This window comes from Aythya fuligula, chromosome 14 (assembly GCF_009819795.1).
Source record: "Aythya fuligula isolate bAytFul2 chromosome 14, bAytFul2.pri, whole genome shotgun sequence".
In the NCBI taxonomy this organism is placed as follows: Eukaryota; Metazoa; Chordata; class Aves; order Anseriformes; family Anatidae; genus Aythya; species Aythya fuligula.
In genome coordinates, this window is record NC_045572.1 from 15505519 (window position 1) to 15521264 (window position 15746).

The 15746-nt window shown below is 46.9% G+C and overlaps 1 protein-coding gene across 3 annotated transcripts in view; it reads left to right on the top strand.

Annotated features, from left to right (window-relative positions):
• The first annotated feature begins 3348 nt into the window (after positions 1–3348).
• Positions 3349–15746, top strand: part of KLHL3 (kelch like family member 3) — a 44601-nt gene continuing 32203 nt past the window's right edge. The window contains exons 1-3 of one of the 3 annotated variants that reach the window (XM_032197031.1): positions 3349–3389; positions 10652–10768; positions 13664–13770. In XM_032197031.1, the coding sequence (XP_032052922.1) occupies positions 3376–3389; positions 10652–10768; positions 13664–13770 (238 nt within the window). In that variant the 5' untranslated portion in view covers positions 3349–3375. Of the gene's footprint in view, positions 3390–3767; positions 3796–5909; positions 5955–10651; positions 10769–13663; positions 13771–15746 lie in introns of those variants that run through there. The other 2 variants (XM_032197033.1, XM_032197032.1) reach the window with 2 other exon arrangements.

Consider the following 15746-nt stretch of genomic DNA (forward strand, 5'->3'; position numbering starts at 1 on the left):
GTTACTGCCGGGTAGGGCGAGCAATTTAATGCCTTGTGCTCCAGAACTAACAGCCTGGGGGTGAAGGTGGCCAGGTTATTACTGTAAAGCTGGTGTTGTTATGATGAAACTGTTGGAGAAAGAACACTGTCCTTATAGGAATGGTGATTCATTTTAAAGACTAAAGGAAAGCATGTTTCATAAACACCAATTTCAGCGGAGTGTGGCAGACAGGAGTGCAGAAATTGCACATCTGCCAGCAGAGGGCAACAGGCTCAGAGTCTGGAAGCGGTGACAGCTCCTGCAGCAGCTCTACTGGGAGCAGGACCTTCCTGGGGCCTGGTGGGTGCAGGTGGGTGCTCCCGGCCTCTGTCCTTACATGCTTCAGGAAGCACTGCTTCGGTGGGAGTCTTTTACCTCTTAAGAGGTTTCAAAACACTGGTGATTCTAGCTCAGGACAGGTCCCTACATAGAAGGTCTCCTAGAGCTTTGTTTTCAGCCTTGGGTCCCTCTGGGTTGCTGCAGGAGATAAACTTGAGCTGCCTTTTTTTTTTTTTTTTTTTAATGTAAAAGTGGTGAGCTCTAAATTCTAGCAGGTCTTTGGTAACATGGAGGGCTGGTGGTATGTTAGGAGTATCATAAAAGGAAGAAGGGAATCATCCAGTTAAAACTTAACAGCTTTGGGTTTTGATAATTGGAAGCAGGACATGTTCAGGGCTTCTCCGCTGAGGTACCTTTGTTACTGAATCACTGTTTGCACTGTTTTTTAAACTATGATCCTGTGATTCATTGCTCCTGTAGTTTGCCTTGCAGAGACAGAAAGGACTTTTATTCCACCTTGATGCAGAGAGAAACAGAGTGCTTGCTGCTGGGTTTTGGGGAGGGGAGGTCTTTCTGGCTTCTGCTGAAGCTTTGGAGTGTGACAGGGTGTTGTCTGAACATGTTGGTGCTACTCACAGAATTAAATTCTTAAAAACACTCAGTGTGGTTTTCTGACAAACTCAGAGTTAAAGCAAACTGCCAGACTTTGGGCCAGGTGAGAATTTTGAATCGGATCAGCAGGGAATGTTTTTATCATCTCCATTCCTGGCATTTTTATTGAAGTAGTTCCTTACTGTTGTAGGGTCACTGCAGTGCTTTGATCTCTCCTCATCTCTCCCTGCAGCTCATTAGAGCTGTGGGGTTTGGTCTTCTGCTACAGATCTGAAGGTTGTCATGGGTATCTGGGAAGGTTTTGGTAGGCCACGGTACGCAGTACTGACTGCATGGTTGTTCTGTGCACCTTTCAAAACTGAGTGTCATTATATGGTTGCCAGTGATTGAGAATAGATTAGATAGCCCAGGTAGTCCTAAATTCTTCCTACTAGGATTTTTTGAACAATTCCACCCATCAAGTGTTGTTAACTCCTTTTAAAAAATGTATTTTTTTCAAGATAACATTCTCTGTACTTGAAAACAACCCAAAAATGTTTATATTGGGGTGTTTTCCAGGCACGATTATTTTGTGAGGCTACTGTAGAGGTAGTCTGTGATTACTGGAACGTGCATTTTTTCCATCCCAGCTGTGACTGTTCACTGGTTTGCTCTTTCCTGTTGCTGGGATTTACCTTCCTGTGTTTGCTGTGGGCATTTGTAGAGCACAGTGTTGGCTGGACAAAGCAGGTTTGCTGGTTTGGTGCACCCCATGTGCCTTGTACCCTGGGCTGTTGATTGAAGTGTAGATTTTTGTGGTAAAAGCATATTATTTTGTTATTAAATAACTGTGTTAATAGAAATACACAGGTATTTGGCAGCAATTTCAGGACTTGCTCTTGCATTTGAACATTTTATGACTGTCAAGGGACTTACTCAATGGAAACAAGTTTCAGCCCTCATTTTCTAGATAAATTACTACTATTTTTAGTATTGCTGCCTTTTCTCTGATTTGAACTTGTCTTAATGTTTTGCATGTTGTATATCAGGACTGTAAGACTGCACAGACACTTGGGAAATCCTTGAGGATCTAATGTGTTAAACCAATTAGTTTAACAGGATTCTCAAAGGGAAAATGCAGGAATCACTCCTTTTACCTGAATCCTGGATGAGGTTTGACTTCATGGCCTTGTAGTTCTTCTGTTTATGGGAGGACTGCCAAGTGGTGTTTAAACAGCAGCACTCTCAAATCTCCATCCCCATGCAGCTTTGATAAAGTCTTTTAGCCTCCAGGTGTTTAGGGTTTTCTTATCTGAAGAATGGGAATGATGACCAGTTAAGTTTCTCAACAAGCTCTTTAAATCCTCGTGTGGAAGGTGCAATAAAATCTATGAAATTGTTATTGCTGATACATTTTAAAGGATGTATGGAAGTTTGGTACAAAGAAGGACTGGAGGAGAAATGTAAAAGGGTGGGGTGATACTATTTACAAAAAAGAATGGCATCTTGCAACAGAAATCTCTTGGGCACTTCTCCTTACCTCTTTCCACTGCACAAGCACATCTTGTAAATAGAAAAGTAATGAAGAAAGCAATTGTTCTTGTCTTTGTATAATTAACCTCTAGGGCCTCATTGTAGCAGAATAAGATTGAGGAAATTATTTTAATAAAATGAAAAAAAAAAAAGTATATGCAAAAGGCCCTCTATTTGTACTAAGGAGAGTGAAAACAGCAATTCCAGGTCCAGTCCTCCAGGCTGTACAGCAGCAGTGATTCAGGAGGGCCCCGTTCCCTGTGCAGCAGCGTTTCGCCTGGTGGACTGTGGACTTTGTAGAAAGCCCAAATCCAGAAGCCCCCCGTTATCTGCATTATCAGCAGCACTGGCAAAACTGTAAAATATGCAGAGAGGGGCTGCTGCTCGTGTAGGGAAGGAGAAAAGAAGGGCAGGAGCAGCTCTGAGGACAGCCTTGGTCGCTTGCCCGTTGTTTCTTCCAGCGAGGGCAGGGAGGGGAGCGCTGCCCACAGCACTGTGACCCCCTCAGCTCCCTCCTGTCCCAGGCCGCCCACACTGCTGGAATCTCTCCCCCAGCACTCCATCTTTACAAGAACCACGTCCAGCTGGGCTGGGGGCTCCTCCTGGCCTCACCACAGCCCCTCCGCTACCCCCGAGCTGAACCCCGCTGAGGGCAGCCCGAGGCCTCGCGGCTCCCCCACCTGCTCCGGGGCCCTGCCCCAGCGCCGGGCCGGGCCGGGCGGAGCTGCGGCCGCCCCCGTCGCTGTTGTTGCTCGGAGACGAGCGAGCAGGGGGAGGAGGAAGAGGAGAAGGAGGAGGAGGAGGAGGAGGAGGAGGGCGGCGCGGGCTGCAGTGGCTGCGGCGGGGAGAGCCGGGGACGCCTCGCTCGGCAGCCGCCCGGAGGACGCGGCCCGGGGCCGGCCGCTCGCAGCCATGCCGGGCCCGGGGCGCTGAGCACGGCCGCGCCGCACCATGGAGGAGGAGAGGTGGGTGCCGAGCTCGGGGGCTGCGGGCCCCTGCTGGGCTGGGATCCGCCGCACAAGGTGGGGTTTCTTCCCCCGCTGCCCACCCCCTCGGTGGCATCCCCGCTGCGCCGGCCGAGGGGGGGGATGCTGCAGTGTCACGGTGCCGGGCTGCCTCGCCGCAGGGGGGGTGCTGGAGGGCAGCAGGGAGGTCAAGCAGGCTGCTTCAGGAGGTGGTTAAAAGAAGAAAAAAAATCAATAATAATAAAATTTTGGCTTGTGCACCTGGAGCATAAGCAGCGCGGGGCTGGCGTGCCGTGGGAGCGGTTCGTGCACCTCGCGGAGCGCTGGGCTTGTGTTTGCCGTGTGTGTTGCTTGGACCTCCAGCAGCTGTCTTGGGAATTAAAGCAGAGGTTTAATATACCTGCAGGTATATGGGGCTTTATGGCTCATGAATGAAAGTCTGTAACGCCTGGGAAGCCTCGGGGGTTGATGTACCTGTGCCTACGTGGAAGACCGCATGAGTGGTAGGGCAGGCAGGAGCGGATCCTGTGCCTTCCTCGCACGTTTGCTGGGCCATATGTATTTTATTTCCTGCAAGGTGATGATTTAGCTCCGAGACCTGTGTGCAGAAATGCTCTGAGCCGACCTGATGCCCGCTGAATGCATAAAAGAGATTATTGCTGCTCAGGGACTACGGAGGTGCCAGGGAGGTGGTCGGCGCTTGCTGCCTTCTCTGCATGCCTTCTTCTTCCCCGCTGTCTGGGTGCCTTTCCTACACCAGAAGCACACTTGTACGGCTTCAAGCTAAACACTAAGCTGTTTCTTTTTTGTATTTTTCTTTTAAACAGGATATGCTGAACGCTTCCTTCTCAAGTTGTGCTGGTGACCTTGCAGGGGGTGGGGGAACAGAGAGGGGGCTTGACCTGCTGGTAGCACTGATCCTCAGGGCTTGACACAAGTTTTGTTTAAATATGATACATTGGAAAGTTAAACTGGGGTCAACCCCTAAATTGTGGGTGTTTTCCCTCAGCTGAAGGGCAGCACTTGCTGCAGCCTGTCAGAGTTACTTCCCAGGCTCTGAAGGGCTTTCTACCCTTAGGCGACCCCAGAATTGCAATTCTTTGAGTATTTAATGTGCAACGCACCCTTTCACAACCATCATGTCTCTCTAAATTACACTGTACAGCTTCCATTTCCAGTAAGGGCGTGAATGGCCAGCTATTGATATTAATTCAGATATTTATATCCAGGTATTAATTTCTAGTGCCTTGAAATCTTATATTGTCGTGTTAGATGTTAGGCAAAGATGTTAGGAAAACATAGAATGTTTTCCTTTTTTTCTTTTTTTTTTTTTTTTCTTTTCCCTTTATGTCTATGTAAATGAGCCTTGTGTTTGAGGACACAGAGGAGCTGTTCTGGTATCCCCAGGCTGTGCTCATCCTTGGCACTGTCACATATTGGGCCCCATATCGCACGGGGGCCTCTTGCTGGGGATTCAGTGGGGAAGAAGTCACCTGGAAAGTGCCTGGGTTGTTTTGCCTCATTCTTTTTTTTTCCAGACTGTCCAGTTTTAGGACATGAAGGATTGATTGCCCCCATTGGCGTGCTGTCTGCTTCTGGAAGTGAGGAATGCTTATCCAAACTCCTGTTTTCATTTCTAGTTTTTGGGAAGAGGAAGGAAGCCTGGAGGTGGTCAGAGGCAGTAACAAAGTGGGGTTTGACTCCTGGCAAGGAGAGATGGAAATATTAATTTGCTTTCTTGTCGGGAAGGGAACGTCATATAGAACCGCAGCAAAGCTGCTTTGCCTGCTCTGAACGAGACCTGAGAGGAGGCTTTAGAAAATGACCTTCCTTTATAAGTGCTGTGGCGGTGAGTGGGCTGGCGGCTCCGTGGGAAGGTTCTCCTCCTGTTTTTGTACTTTTGCCTTGCATTTCGACTCAAAAATATGTCATGCAGATTAGGCCTTAAATTTTACACTCTGTGGCTTTTATGACAGCAGCATTCCCCCTGGTTTTTCATTTGCCATTTTTGTAGTTCACGAGGAACACGTTACTGGTGCTTGCATCACCTCTGACTCTGGTCCCAAGCCTGCCAGGACTCAAATATCCTGCTAGCTTGCACATCTGAGTTGTTCAGTGGTGTCATGTGCCCATGTCATTGCACAGGGGCAGAAGCAGCCGTGGGCAAGGGGGATTTAACCTGAAATGTACGCATCTGGCAACAAGTTATCCCAGGATCCTGACTGATTCTTTTTACTGTGCTGATGGAGACTTTCATTTTATGGAGAAAACGCGTAATGGTGTCTGATTGGGCTTGGTACTCTGAGACTTTATGTGCAAGATTTTTGAGTTTGGAAAGGAAAAAAAAATTTTTTTTTTTTAAATCTGATTTTTAAATATCTCTCTGAGTGGTGGTAGCCTCTTCACAGTATTTGTTTGAGAAATATGGAGAAAGCAGATGCTATTCTTGTCACTTGGGTTATTTTTCGTTGCTTCCATTATTGTCAGTGAAGACTTTCCTCAGTGGTTCCTGAAGTTTGCTTTTCCCCTGAGGTCTTCTGTCTCCATTGATATGTACTTCTGGGGGTAAGTTGTGTGCCAGTTATGTATTTGTCTAAGTTAATGTCTCCATGCTGATGTAGGCACTGAAAAAGTTCAACTAAATAGGATAAAAATGCTATTTAAAAATCTTTTCCGTTATGCTCTATCTTAAATGTTTTAATAATTATGTTTCTTTGAAATCCTCTTAAAATCCATGCGTTTGAACTCCTCCAGTCACATTTTTTACTGTCTTGCATATACATAAAGAAAAATTCAGAAATTAAGATTTCATAAATATGCTGCTACACTGACTGCCTTTTCTTACTGTGTGTCTGACTCGAGGAATAACACTGTTGGGCGTAATGTGTTGGCTCCATGACTTTGGTCGTCAATTCTAAAGAATTATTGCAGTAAAGAAATAAAAATACTTCAGGACTAAATGAATGGTTTAGTCCTAATTTATCTTAACGTGGCGTTTAAGCTTTGAAGACTTGTAGCTGCTATTGGGTACCTTTCAAATTTTTCGATCGGTGCTATGCCAAACCTGTCAGAAACGAAAGATTGACATTTTACAGTGATGTTTGTAAAGTACCCCAGAAAGACGTGCCCAAGGCTTTGCAGATTCGCAGCTAATATATCATTCATCCCTCAACACGGAGACACGAAGTGCCCATGAAGATGCCGGGCTGAAGGGTCCGGCCGTGAGGGCAGCGCTGGGCCTGTGGAGACGAGAGCGGCTCCCGGAGCCCCCCAGTGCTCTGTGGTGTTTTCCTTTTGCTCTGAAGGAAAGCTCATCTGGAAACTGCCCCTCCTTTAGGGTGAACTTCTGGCTCCCGTAAAGCCTGTCTCCGAACTGACTTTGGCAGAGCCTTGATTTTTGTTCCTGGGGTTTAGCAGCTCTCCACGCGGCGATAATCTTGCAAGGGGACAGTTTAGCTCGAAGGAGAGCTTTTATTCTTTCACATAATCTACAAAGATGTCTGTAATTACTGCTGGTAGCTAAGGCAACCCAACTTTATGGTTGATGCATGCACGCAGCAGAGCTGCGGGTTATGGGTGTTTAAAATACCTTGCCGTGGGTTGGTATGCGGCCGCGCTCAGGCGGGAGCTGCGGTGAGCCTGCGGGCGGCTTGAGCCAAGCCCCTGCTGGTGAGAGGAGAAGCGTGGTGGAAATGGGGCTCTGACTGACTTGGCTGACATAATTTGGGGCTCTGAAATGGGGGTGCGTTTGTTCGACTCGGGGACGGCGTTGAAAAGCCACGCGGGAAGCGGCGGCGGAGTTGGTGTGCTCTGAAAGGACGGGCCTCGTCGCTCATCGGAGAGTCCTGCTGTGTCCCTAACGAGGCTGCTCATCTGGCCCAGGGAAATTAAATCATTTGTCCATTCACTCGGTGCACGGCCTCAGATAGCCCAGGAATAGAACAAATTGCTCCTGGCACCCAGCCTGCCGGGCCCGCTGGGGCTGTAGGACACCAGCTCCTCGAACGGGAGGCTCTGGGGGCAGCATCCCTGTGCTGGGCTGTGGGATCCTGCACGCCCCGCTTGGTGCCTTTGATCCGAGCACTTTGTTCTCTCCTTGTCTTTGTTCCATTAATAAAATAATGGAGTAATTCCGAAGCATAACAATTATAATAACAGTGTAGTGGGAGAAGCCTCAGGTCTGGGTTATGTAATGCATTATTCTGCTCTTCCCAGGGGTAGCTTATTTTTTTTTTTTTTTTGTGGCAGGTTGCATTTGCTTGGAGCATGTGGGTTCTTGCATTTCGATGCTGGAAATGTGTCGGCGATATCTGCGAGTTGGTGCATGGGGGTGTGAGATCTCTCTCCCAGACAAAAATCAGCCTCCATATATTAATGGGGAGAAATGCTATGGAAGCTGACTCAGTTTCAAAATGAGTTAAAGGCTCTTGGCCCTTAATTTTTTTTTTAAATGTTTCTTACATGAGTCATTTGGAAAGAACTTTAAATAGCATATCTTGATTTTTTTTTTTTAATTATTTATTTTTTGAAACAAGTTGTTAACTGGATAATCTGCAGTATTTTCTTGTGGTGATTCTTTGGCTCTTTGGTAAAACGTGAAGTTCACCCCTGCTAGTAAATCTGAGAATGTCTTTCAGGATGCTTTTCAAAAAGTTACTTTTCATGCTTTTTAGGAAGAAGTGTTTGATCTTTTTCAAATGAAGCAAGGTCTTTGCTTTTAAAATACACAGACGGAGGGTGGCAGAGTTAAGGCTTTATGGAGAGTTGTTGATCTGACGTTTGCGTTGGCGTTCAATGAAACTTGCTGTGCCCCCTGATCTGTATCTTGTGCCAGCTGAAAAGTTTGAAAATAATGAATCTTTGGTCTCTGGCGTTGGAGTGCTAACAAATAAATCTCAGCAGAGTGCTTTTCCCTGTTTGAGAAGCCTCGTGATGTCTGCGTGCAGGGCTTGATTTTGGATCCTGTGAGGTTGATCTCTGACCATGACCACAACCAGTGCCCTGCGGTGGCCCCGCTGTGCCTGCCCCAGGTGTCTGCTGTCACCTCTTTCTGTTTCTTGTTCTTTTTCTTGACGTGTTTGCTTCCTGTAGGTGTTTCAGCTTTGGAGACTAAAAGCTTGGTGAAGTTGCTTGCAGTGTAAGAGCCCCGCTTTTCCTGGCTTGGATCTGGCATGCTGCGAGGGGAGGCTTGGCTTTTCTGAAAGCAAGGCTTTGCGCTGGATTTTTAAAGCTGTGGTCAATCTTTGCTTGGCCTGAGGTTTCAGCAGAGGCTTTTGATCGATACAGCACAGAGGCTGAGCTGAATCTGGCTGTGTCCATGTGGCAAGGAGGCTCTTTCACTGCAGCGTGCAGACCTGGGCTGCCGTCACTCTGTGCCTGTGGGTGCCGCTGGCACGGAGCACATTCAGCTTTCTCCAGGGACAGAAAAAGTGGTTGTGTTGTTGCCTGGTGCCAGCCCCGTGAGTACTAAATGTTTAACAAGAGGTACACTCCTTTCTGCTTTTTATCTGGCCGTGCAGGGCTAATTGGATGACAACCAAGGTGCAGGCGGGGAAGCTGTCTCCCTCATCTGAGACAAGTGCTGAGTTGTGTTGTGCTCAGCCTCGCGGCTTCGCTTATGGCTGGAAATATTTAACTCGCTCAGCAAAGTGAAGAAATTGGACTTGGCCGGATTTTGGCAATTACAGGCTAACCTTTGTCTCGGGCACAAAGCTGGAGGCCGCTCAGTATGCAGGCGTGCATGCAAGCTGCGTGCAGCTTGGCTGCAGCTCCACGCAGTGCTTTTGGGGGAGGACAGTTTGGCCTCCTGAGGATGGCTGGGTGGACAGCGAGCTTCGTGGGACCTGGGGATGCAGCACCGGGAACAGGAGGTGGTCAGGAGCAGGCAGTGGGGAGAGTGCAATGTTTAGTAAGGGCTGCACATTGTCAAGGGGTAGTGAATCATGAATAATTGTGGTTTTCAACAGAAAAGTTACTGTGAGTGAGTACACATGTATATACGTGCATAGGTGCATGAATACGTACATGAGTAGAGGCCATCTGACTCTTCTGGGGAAGGATCCCTCATGCTTCCCTGGCTTTGCACCCTTTTTCAGTGATCTGCTGGTAAAGCCAGGCTGCCAGACTCTTGCTTTAACCCGATTCATCCTCTTTTATCACGACACAAGCACGGCTAAGAAAGGTTACAAGGAGATGGGGACAAACCCAAAGCTGATGGAGACCATTCTCTGGAAGGAAAACTCTGAGCAGGTCTCCAGCCTGGTGGATGGTGGCCATGAGATTACCTCGCAAGGGCTGCCATTCACTTGGGGTTGGTTTTTGGCAAGGACAACCCTGCTCAACTCGTCTTATTTGCTTTTGCTGGCTGGAAGGTGGGAGGAATGAGCTGTGGATTTAAGCGGTGCAGTTATCTTGCACTAAAATGCTGCTGTTTTCACAGGTGGAAACCTTTAGCTCTGAGTGATTTCACACATTTTCAAATCATAGAGGTAGATACTGACCTTATGTCAATGCTGTACAAAGAGCCAGCGCTCAGAACAAAGTAATGAGGACATGTATGTGCCTTAGGCACCTGTTGGCCTGGTTAAACAGCACAAAACCGGGTGCGTTTGGTTTTACATTACCTATATAGCTTGTGGTTCTGCTAGGAAAGTCTAGCTCAGTAATTCTTTGTATACATTACAGTGGCACTAAATAGCCTTATTGCTACAATGGAAATTGGATGTGGCCACTGTAAAGCTAGCGCTTGGAAAACCTGCAGTTAGTTTTCATAGTCCTTTTCTACTTGCCTCTATAGCAGAAGATACAAGTCATATATTCTATGCTTAGGTTTTTGAGATCAAATGTGGAAAACTCAACTTCTCTTTCTCTGTGATTGTTAAAGTATCCGTGGTGCTCTTGCAGTTCCCAGTGCTGAAATCTCTTTCTATTCGGTCAGGCAATTATGTTCTGGCTTGAATATCAACTTATACTGCTTTCCTGGACTGCAGCCTACAAGACTGGGCTTTGTCCTCGAGTGTTTGGCACCTTTTCACTTTCTTCCCTGCTGATTGAAATGTGGGCTGGTTGGCTTTCAACATCCATGCAGAGGTAGCTGCGTTTTGTGATGCTCTTCGTGTGGCAAACATGATCGGACTAACAAACGTGCAAGTAATAACTCCATGCGTGATGCCCTGTGCTGCAGTTTTAGGATACTTTTTTTTTTTTGTGTGTGTGTGTCACTGAATCAAACTTTCTACTTCTTTTTTTGTCCCTGTTTTCAGCATTAAGCAGAGTTCCCGATCCTCTGAGGCAGCTGAGGATGAAAAGGAGCAGCGCACAGTGACAGTCAACCCCTCTCACATGAGAAAGGCGTTCAAGGTCATGAATGAACTACGGAGGTACACTTCTGGGCATCCTCTCTGGTTTAGTGGGATCATGCTGAATAAAACAGGCTCCTGGGAGATGTAATAAATAAATAAAAATCTCTGCCACCTTGATCACAGCTAATGGCTGCATGGAGGATGTTAATATGCTAGTAGGAGGAGGCAGCTACAATACAGCTGTTCTGTGATGAGCTGCTGTACCCAGTCTCACACTTGCCTATCTTTGAGTCAGAAGGAAGCCAGTTACGGCTCAAAAACATTATCTGAGCAATATCCTGCTTTTATAGATGATAATTCATTTAGCATTTTCCATTACTTACAGCAAATTTAGCTGTAAACTATGCTCTTAGCTGAGCTAATGGTCTGAAAACCAATAATAGAACATTTCAGACATTAAGACACCTACACATAATTACAGACCAAAGATTATTAATGCACCGTTCTTATTTTGTTTAACTAGCAGTGTCGTTCAGTCTGGGCTTAGCACTTCAAAGTAGGAAGAAAACCCCAACAATTTAGAACTCTACTTGCAAATTTAAAAATCCTATCACTGGTTAAAAGAGAACACCTTGGTGTCTTTAAATAACTGCGTAGGTACAAGGAGAACAGAGGCTGAGAAGAACGCAGTTTTTAAGAACCACTGTGTCACTGATGTGATGACAGTAGCTGAGTCTGAATTGTTTTTTGGCTCTTATCTCATGAACCAGGCACAAGTTCAGCAGGTGTTCCTATAGGTAGTTCATTTGAGTCCCTTACTGTTTAAACACAGACTTAAAATCACATTTTTAAAAAGAATTCCTAATGGAAAGGACTTGTGCCTCTCTCCAGATGGTATGATGAAAGCAGATAACATCATTTACTCTTTTGTGCATGTGTTAGGTGCTCAGAAGATGATGTGGAAGCCACCTCTCTTTTGTAGGTTAAATAGTTTCCCAACATACATGTTCTTCAGTATGGGGAAGGGTTAGAAATGTCTCCTTCCACGGATGTCACACAGCAATTCTCAGTTGCATAAGGAACAGAAAATGGAAATATCTTTCCCTTGTAACAGTTAAATGAAGCAGAGTATGGTTTCTTTATATATTGGTATCCCTCTAGTCCTCTCTTTGTACTGAAAGCAAAGGATCTGAAAATAGAGGTTTGTGCAGCTATATTCAGAAATCTATTGTGCTACCATTATTCCTTTGTTAATTGAAGCATAGTGGGAATAGCTGGAGACTGACAAATGTTTTTTAGTGCCTGTAGTTAGCTAGATCTTGTGCTGTGGTCAAGTGATTAAAAAAAAATAAAATACAAGATTAAAAGCTTCCCTTAAGCACCTGTTTGATGTTTTCTTTTTCTGGGTACTCCTTCTCAGCCCCTGCTGCTGTTCTGGAATACACAGTTCTCATGTCCATTGTATTGTGCATTGAGCTTGTGATCCTTAAGCCATCAACAATCAGTGTTAATAGCTACCTTGAATAATAGTGCCTTAAAGCAAATGCATCAAGAAATCCTACACAGAGGGTCTAGAAGAATCTTGCTAAGCCTTTAACCTATTTGCAATATGTTGCTCACTTGGAATTTGTAGCTTTCAAATGTAAATTAAATTAACTTTCATGAGTGGTGCTTTAAATAACTGTAGTCCAAAAAGGAATTGAATAGAGCATCTTTTACATAAGCTGAAGGATATGGGGAAGCTTCCATTAACAGACCGTTAAAGAGCTCCCATTACCACCGTCATCTCCTCCAAACTGGGCTGAAAGCAGAACAAAGGTTATCAGTTCTTACTTTGTTCCTGTTTTCCAACTGTAGCCCTCCATTTCACAAATAATTTTGTTCGTGTAATCCAACATATGGAGGAGGAGACACACCTAGTCCGTTAGAATATCTGTGTGTATTTATTTCATAGGCGGTTGCCTAAGTGAAAGCAGAGCATCGTGATAAACATTTCTGAGGAGAAGGCGACATCTAGATTTACAGACATGGAACTTTTTTTTTTTCAGGCTTGACATTTGGAAAGAACACCCTTATTTTGCATTTGTATGCTCAAACATCTTAAAACAACTTATTGGGAGGCTGAGCACTTCTAGCTGTCTACATCTCTGAAGCCCTGTGCAAACATTAACTAATGAATCCTCAAAGGATGTACGTGGGGCTGGTAGGAAAGGTCACTGATTAATGAAGTGGCTTTGCCAAAGACGTACAATGAGTCAGTGGGGGAGCTCAGAAGTTTTTTGGTTTTCGTTTGGAGCCCCTTGTTTTTATCCCGGCGCCTCTTAATCCCAGACTAATTCCTGTTGTAAATGAAGTCCTCAGGCCCGCAGATAGACTTCACTGATGGGCTGCTTCTCCCTGGGCTTGGGGCAGCCTCTGCACTGATCAGCACCACCAGGTGTTTTGCTGGTCACGTTCTGCAGGGCCAAACATGGGAGAAAGTGCAGAAATAACATATTTTTTCCACTCTACCTTTTTCCAGTGGAAAAACGAAATTACTGCTGGTGTTTCCTTGCATGACTGGTACTTGCTTTATAGACCTGTCAGGGCTTGGCTCCAGGTGGTGCCCAAACTCTTAAGCTCTTCCATACCTTCTCTGAGCCCTTCTTCTGAGAGGTGGAGGGAGTCCCTTTCCCATCCAGACCTTGTTTGGTTTCCAGAGTTTTTCTGGAAAACAGCAGAACCATGGGCACGGTTGCGGTGTCGGGAGGATTCGGGCTTTGTTTTGTAGGGGAGCACTGGTAGGAGCTGGTAGCTGAAGGACGAGAGGACCTTGCACTGGGATTTGGCAGGAGCTCAGGTGCCTTGTCTGTAATGGTAGGACTTCTGCTTACTTTCTGGGGGCTTTACCAATGTAGTGTTTTTTTTTTTTTTTTTTTTTTTTTCTGACCAGGAGTTCTGAAATGATCTTTGTCTTTTCTGGTGTTTTTCCAGCAAGCGGCTCCTCTGTGACGTGGTGATTGTGGCTGAAACTGTGGAGATGGAAGCCCACCGCGTGGTCCTTGCGGCCTGCAGCCCTTATTTTTGTGCGATGTTTACAGGTACTGCGCTCTGCACCAGACCCTGCGCTCGGGTTGAAGGGGCTGGGAGCTCTGCTGAGCCTCCGGCAGGAGCTGAGCAGAGGCAGGAGGCATGGCCTGGAGAAATAAGTACAGCTCGGTCTGCACTTCGCTGTGTGTGATGGATGTTGCTGAGCATCCTTGCTTAATTCTTTTAGGCACAATCTATGGCCTTGGGAGTGGTGCGTGGCTACAGGGGGAGCGCGTAGCACAGAGCTCACAGGAAGATTATTAGGAGGCTTGACTCGCTGTGTGTATGTTTTTTAATTCCTTAACAAGAACTCGGGTCAGGAAAACACGCATAATTAACACCAAGCACATGTGCAGTGCCCTAATGGCTGTGGTGCACTTCAAAGAAGTTGCTGGCGTAAAAGATGTAGTTTCAAGGCCCAGCCCTGCAGACGCTTATTCGCGGTCACGGATGTTTAATCTCCCATGGCACTTGTTGCTGCTGCCCGAAATAACACTGTTGTTCTCCAGATCCAAGCATGTATTAGCAGCCCTGCCTTTTTGCAGGGAGTGTTGTTGCAGTCCAGCATATTTTGGTCAGGGCAGATGCAATCTCAATGAGAAGGAAGGAGAGGACAAAATCCTTGCCCTGTTCGTGTGATACCTATAGCCTGTGCTTGTCGCTGGCTGTGCCCAGGCAGAGCAGCAAGAAGAGCTGTGTCAATCCCAAGGCAGGCAAGTGACCAGCTTATTTAAGTCCTTCTAGTACCATCAGTTTGGTCAGGAGCTCCTTAGCTTTCTTCCTTTTCCTTGCCCCTCCTTTCCAGGATAGAAGCTGACTTAACCAAATAGAAATAAAACGTTTGTATGCTCTAGAGAATGGTGGTTACAGTCCCAGAGCTTCAGCATTTTGGGGGGGTTTCCCACTGTTTATGTTCCCAGGTTTGTGGCCTTGGGGAGGAGAAAGCCAAGTTCAATAGGAGCTCTTGGAGCTGTTTGGAAGCAGGTCATGTGGATGCTTCTTGCTTCTACAAGCCTTTGGGTTAGGCTTGCTTTTATTTTGCTTTGCTGGAAGCAGAATGCAGCATTTCTGAGGAAAGCCTGTCATCTGGGAATCCTCTCTTCCTTTCTGTAATGGAGGGAGGGAAAAAAAGCATATAACACTGAAGTGTAAGTCGACGTCTGAATGTTAGATGAGATGTGAGGTTTGCCATGGTGGCCTTGTCTGTGCGGTGAGCTCAGGGGGAAAGCATTTGTGTTTTATAGGGAGCTGGAAGCGGGTGGGTGCTGGCCGTGGTGAGGGGGCGGAGGAGCAAGCCCTGCTCAGAAGCACCTTTTGGCAGAGGGCACCTCAGAGGGGATTTGGGAGGGCTTGTGATGCTCATTCCTCATGAGAATTAATAAATAAATAAATAGAAAGTTACTGGAAAGCCCTCTGATCTTTAGAGGTCACCTGAGCGGGAACGCGGTGGTGCAGAGCGGGGTCGGGGCCGCTTGTGTTTCCATGCAGGAATTCTCCGGCCGTGTAATCCCTCACGCTGCGAGTTAACCAGTAATCAGCTAACCACCAGCCTCGGTCATGCGGCTGCCTCGGCGCTGCCCGGGGCTGGGTGACAGCCCCCGTGGGGCCCCCAGCCTGTCCCGGGGGCAGCAGGGTGTAGGCAGAGAAACAACTCCCCGTTCGCTTTTGGTCCAGCTGCTCCTGAGTTTCTAAGGGCTGGATCTTCCTCTTGCAGAGGCCGAGCGTGTGATCTGCTTCCAGCTGCGTGTTGTTTCAGTCTCTGGAGGGTGAGATTTTAGCGTCGCAGCCTGGCTATTAGCTGCGTTTTATTTTTCAGTGTTGCTTTGCACGGCAGCAGCCTGGCTTGACAGCTGTGCCATGCACATACCTGCAGGGTGGCTGCAGGATGGACGGGGCAGCAGCAGCTTGTGCTGAGTCCTTGCTGGAGGAAATGATTTTTGGGGAGCTGGAGGGGACCCCTCGTCTGACACCCTCTCTGCAGGTGCTG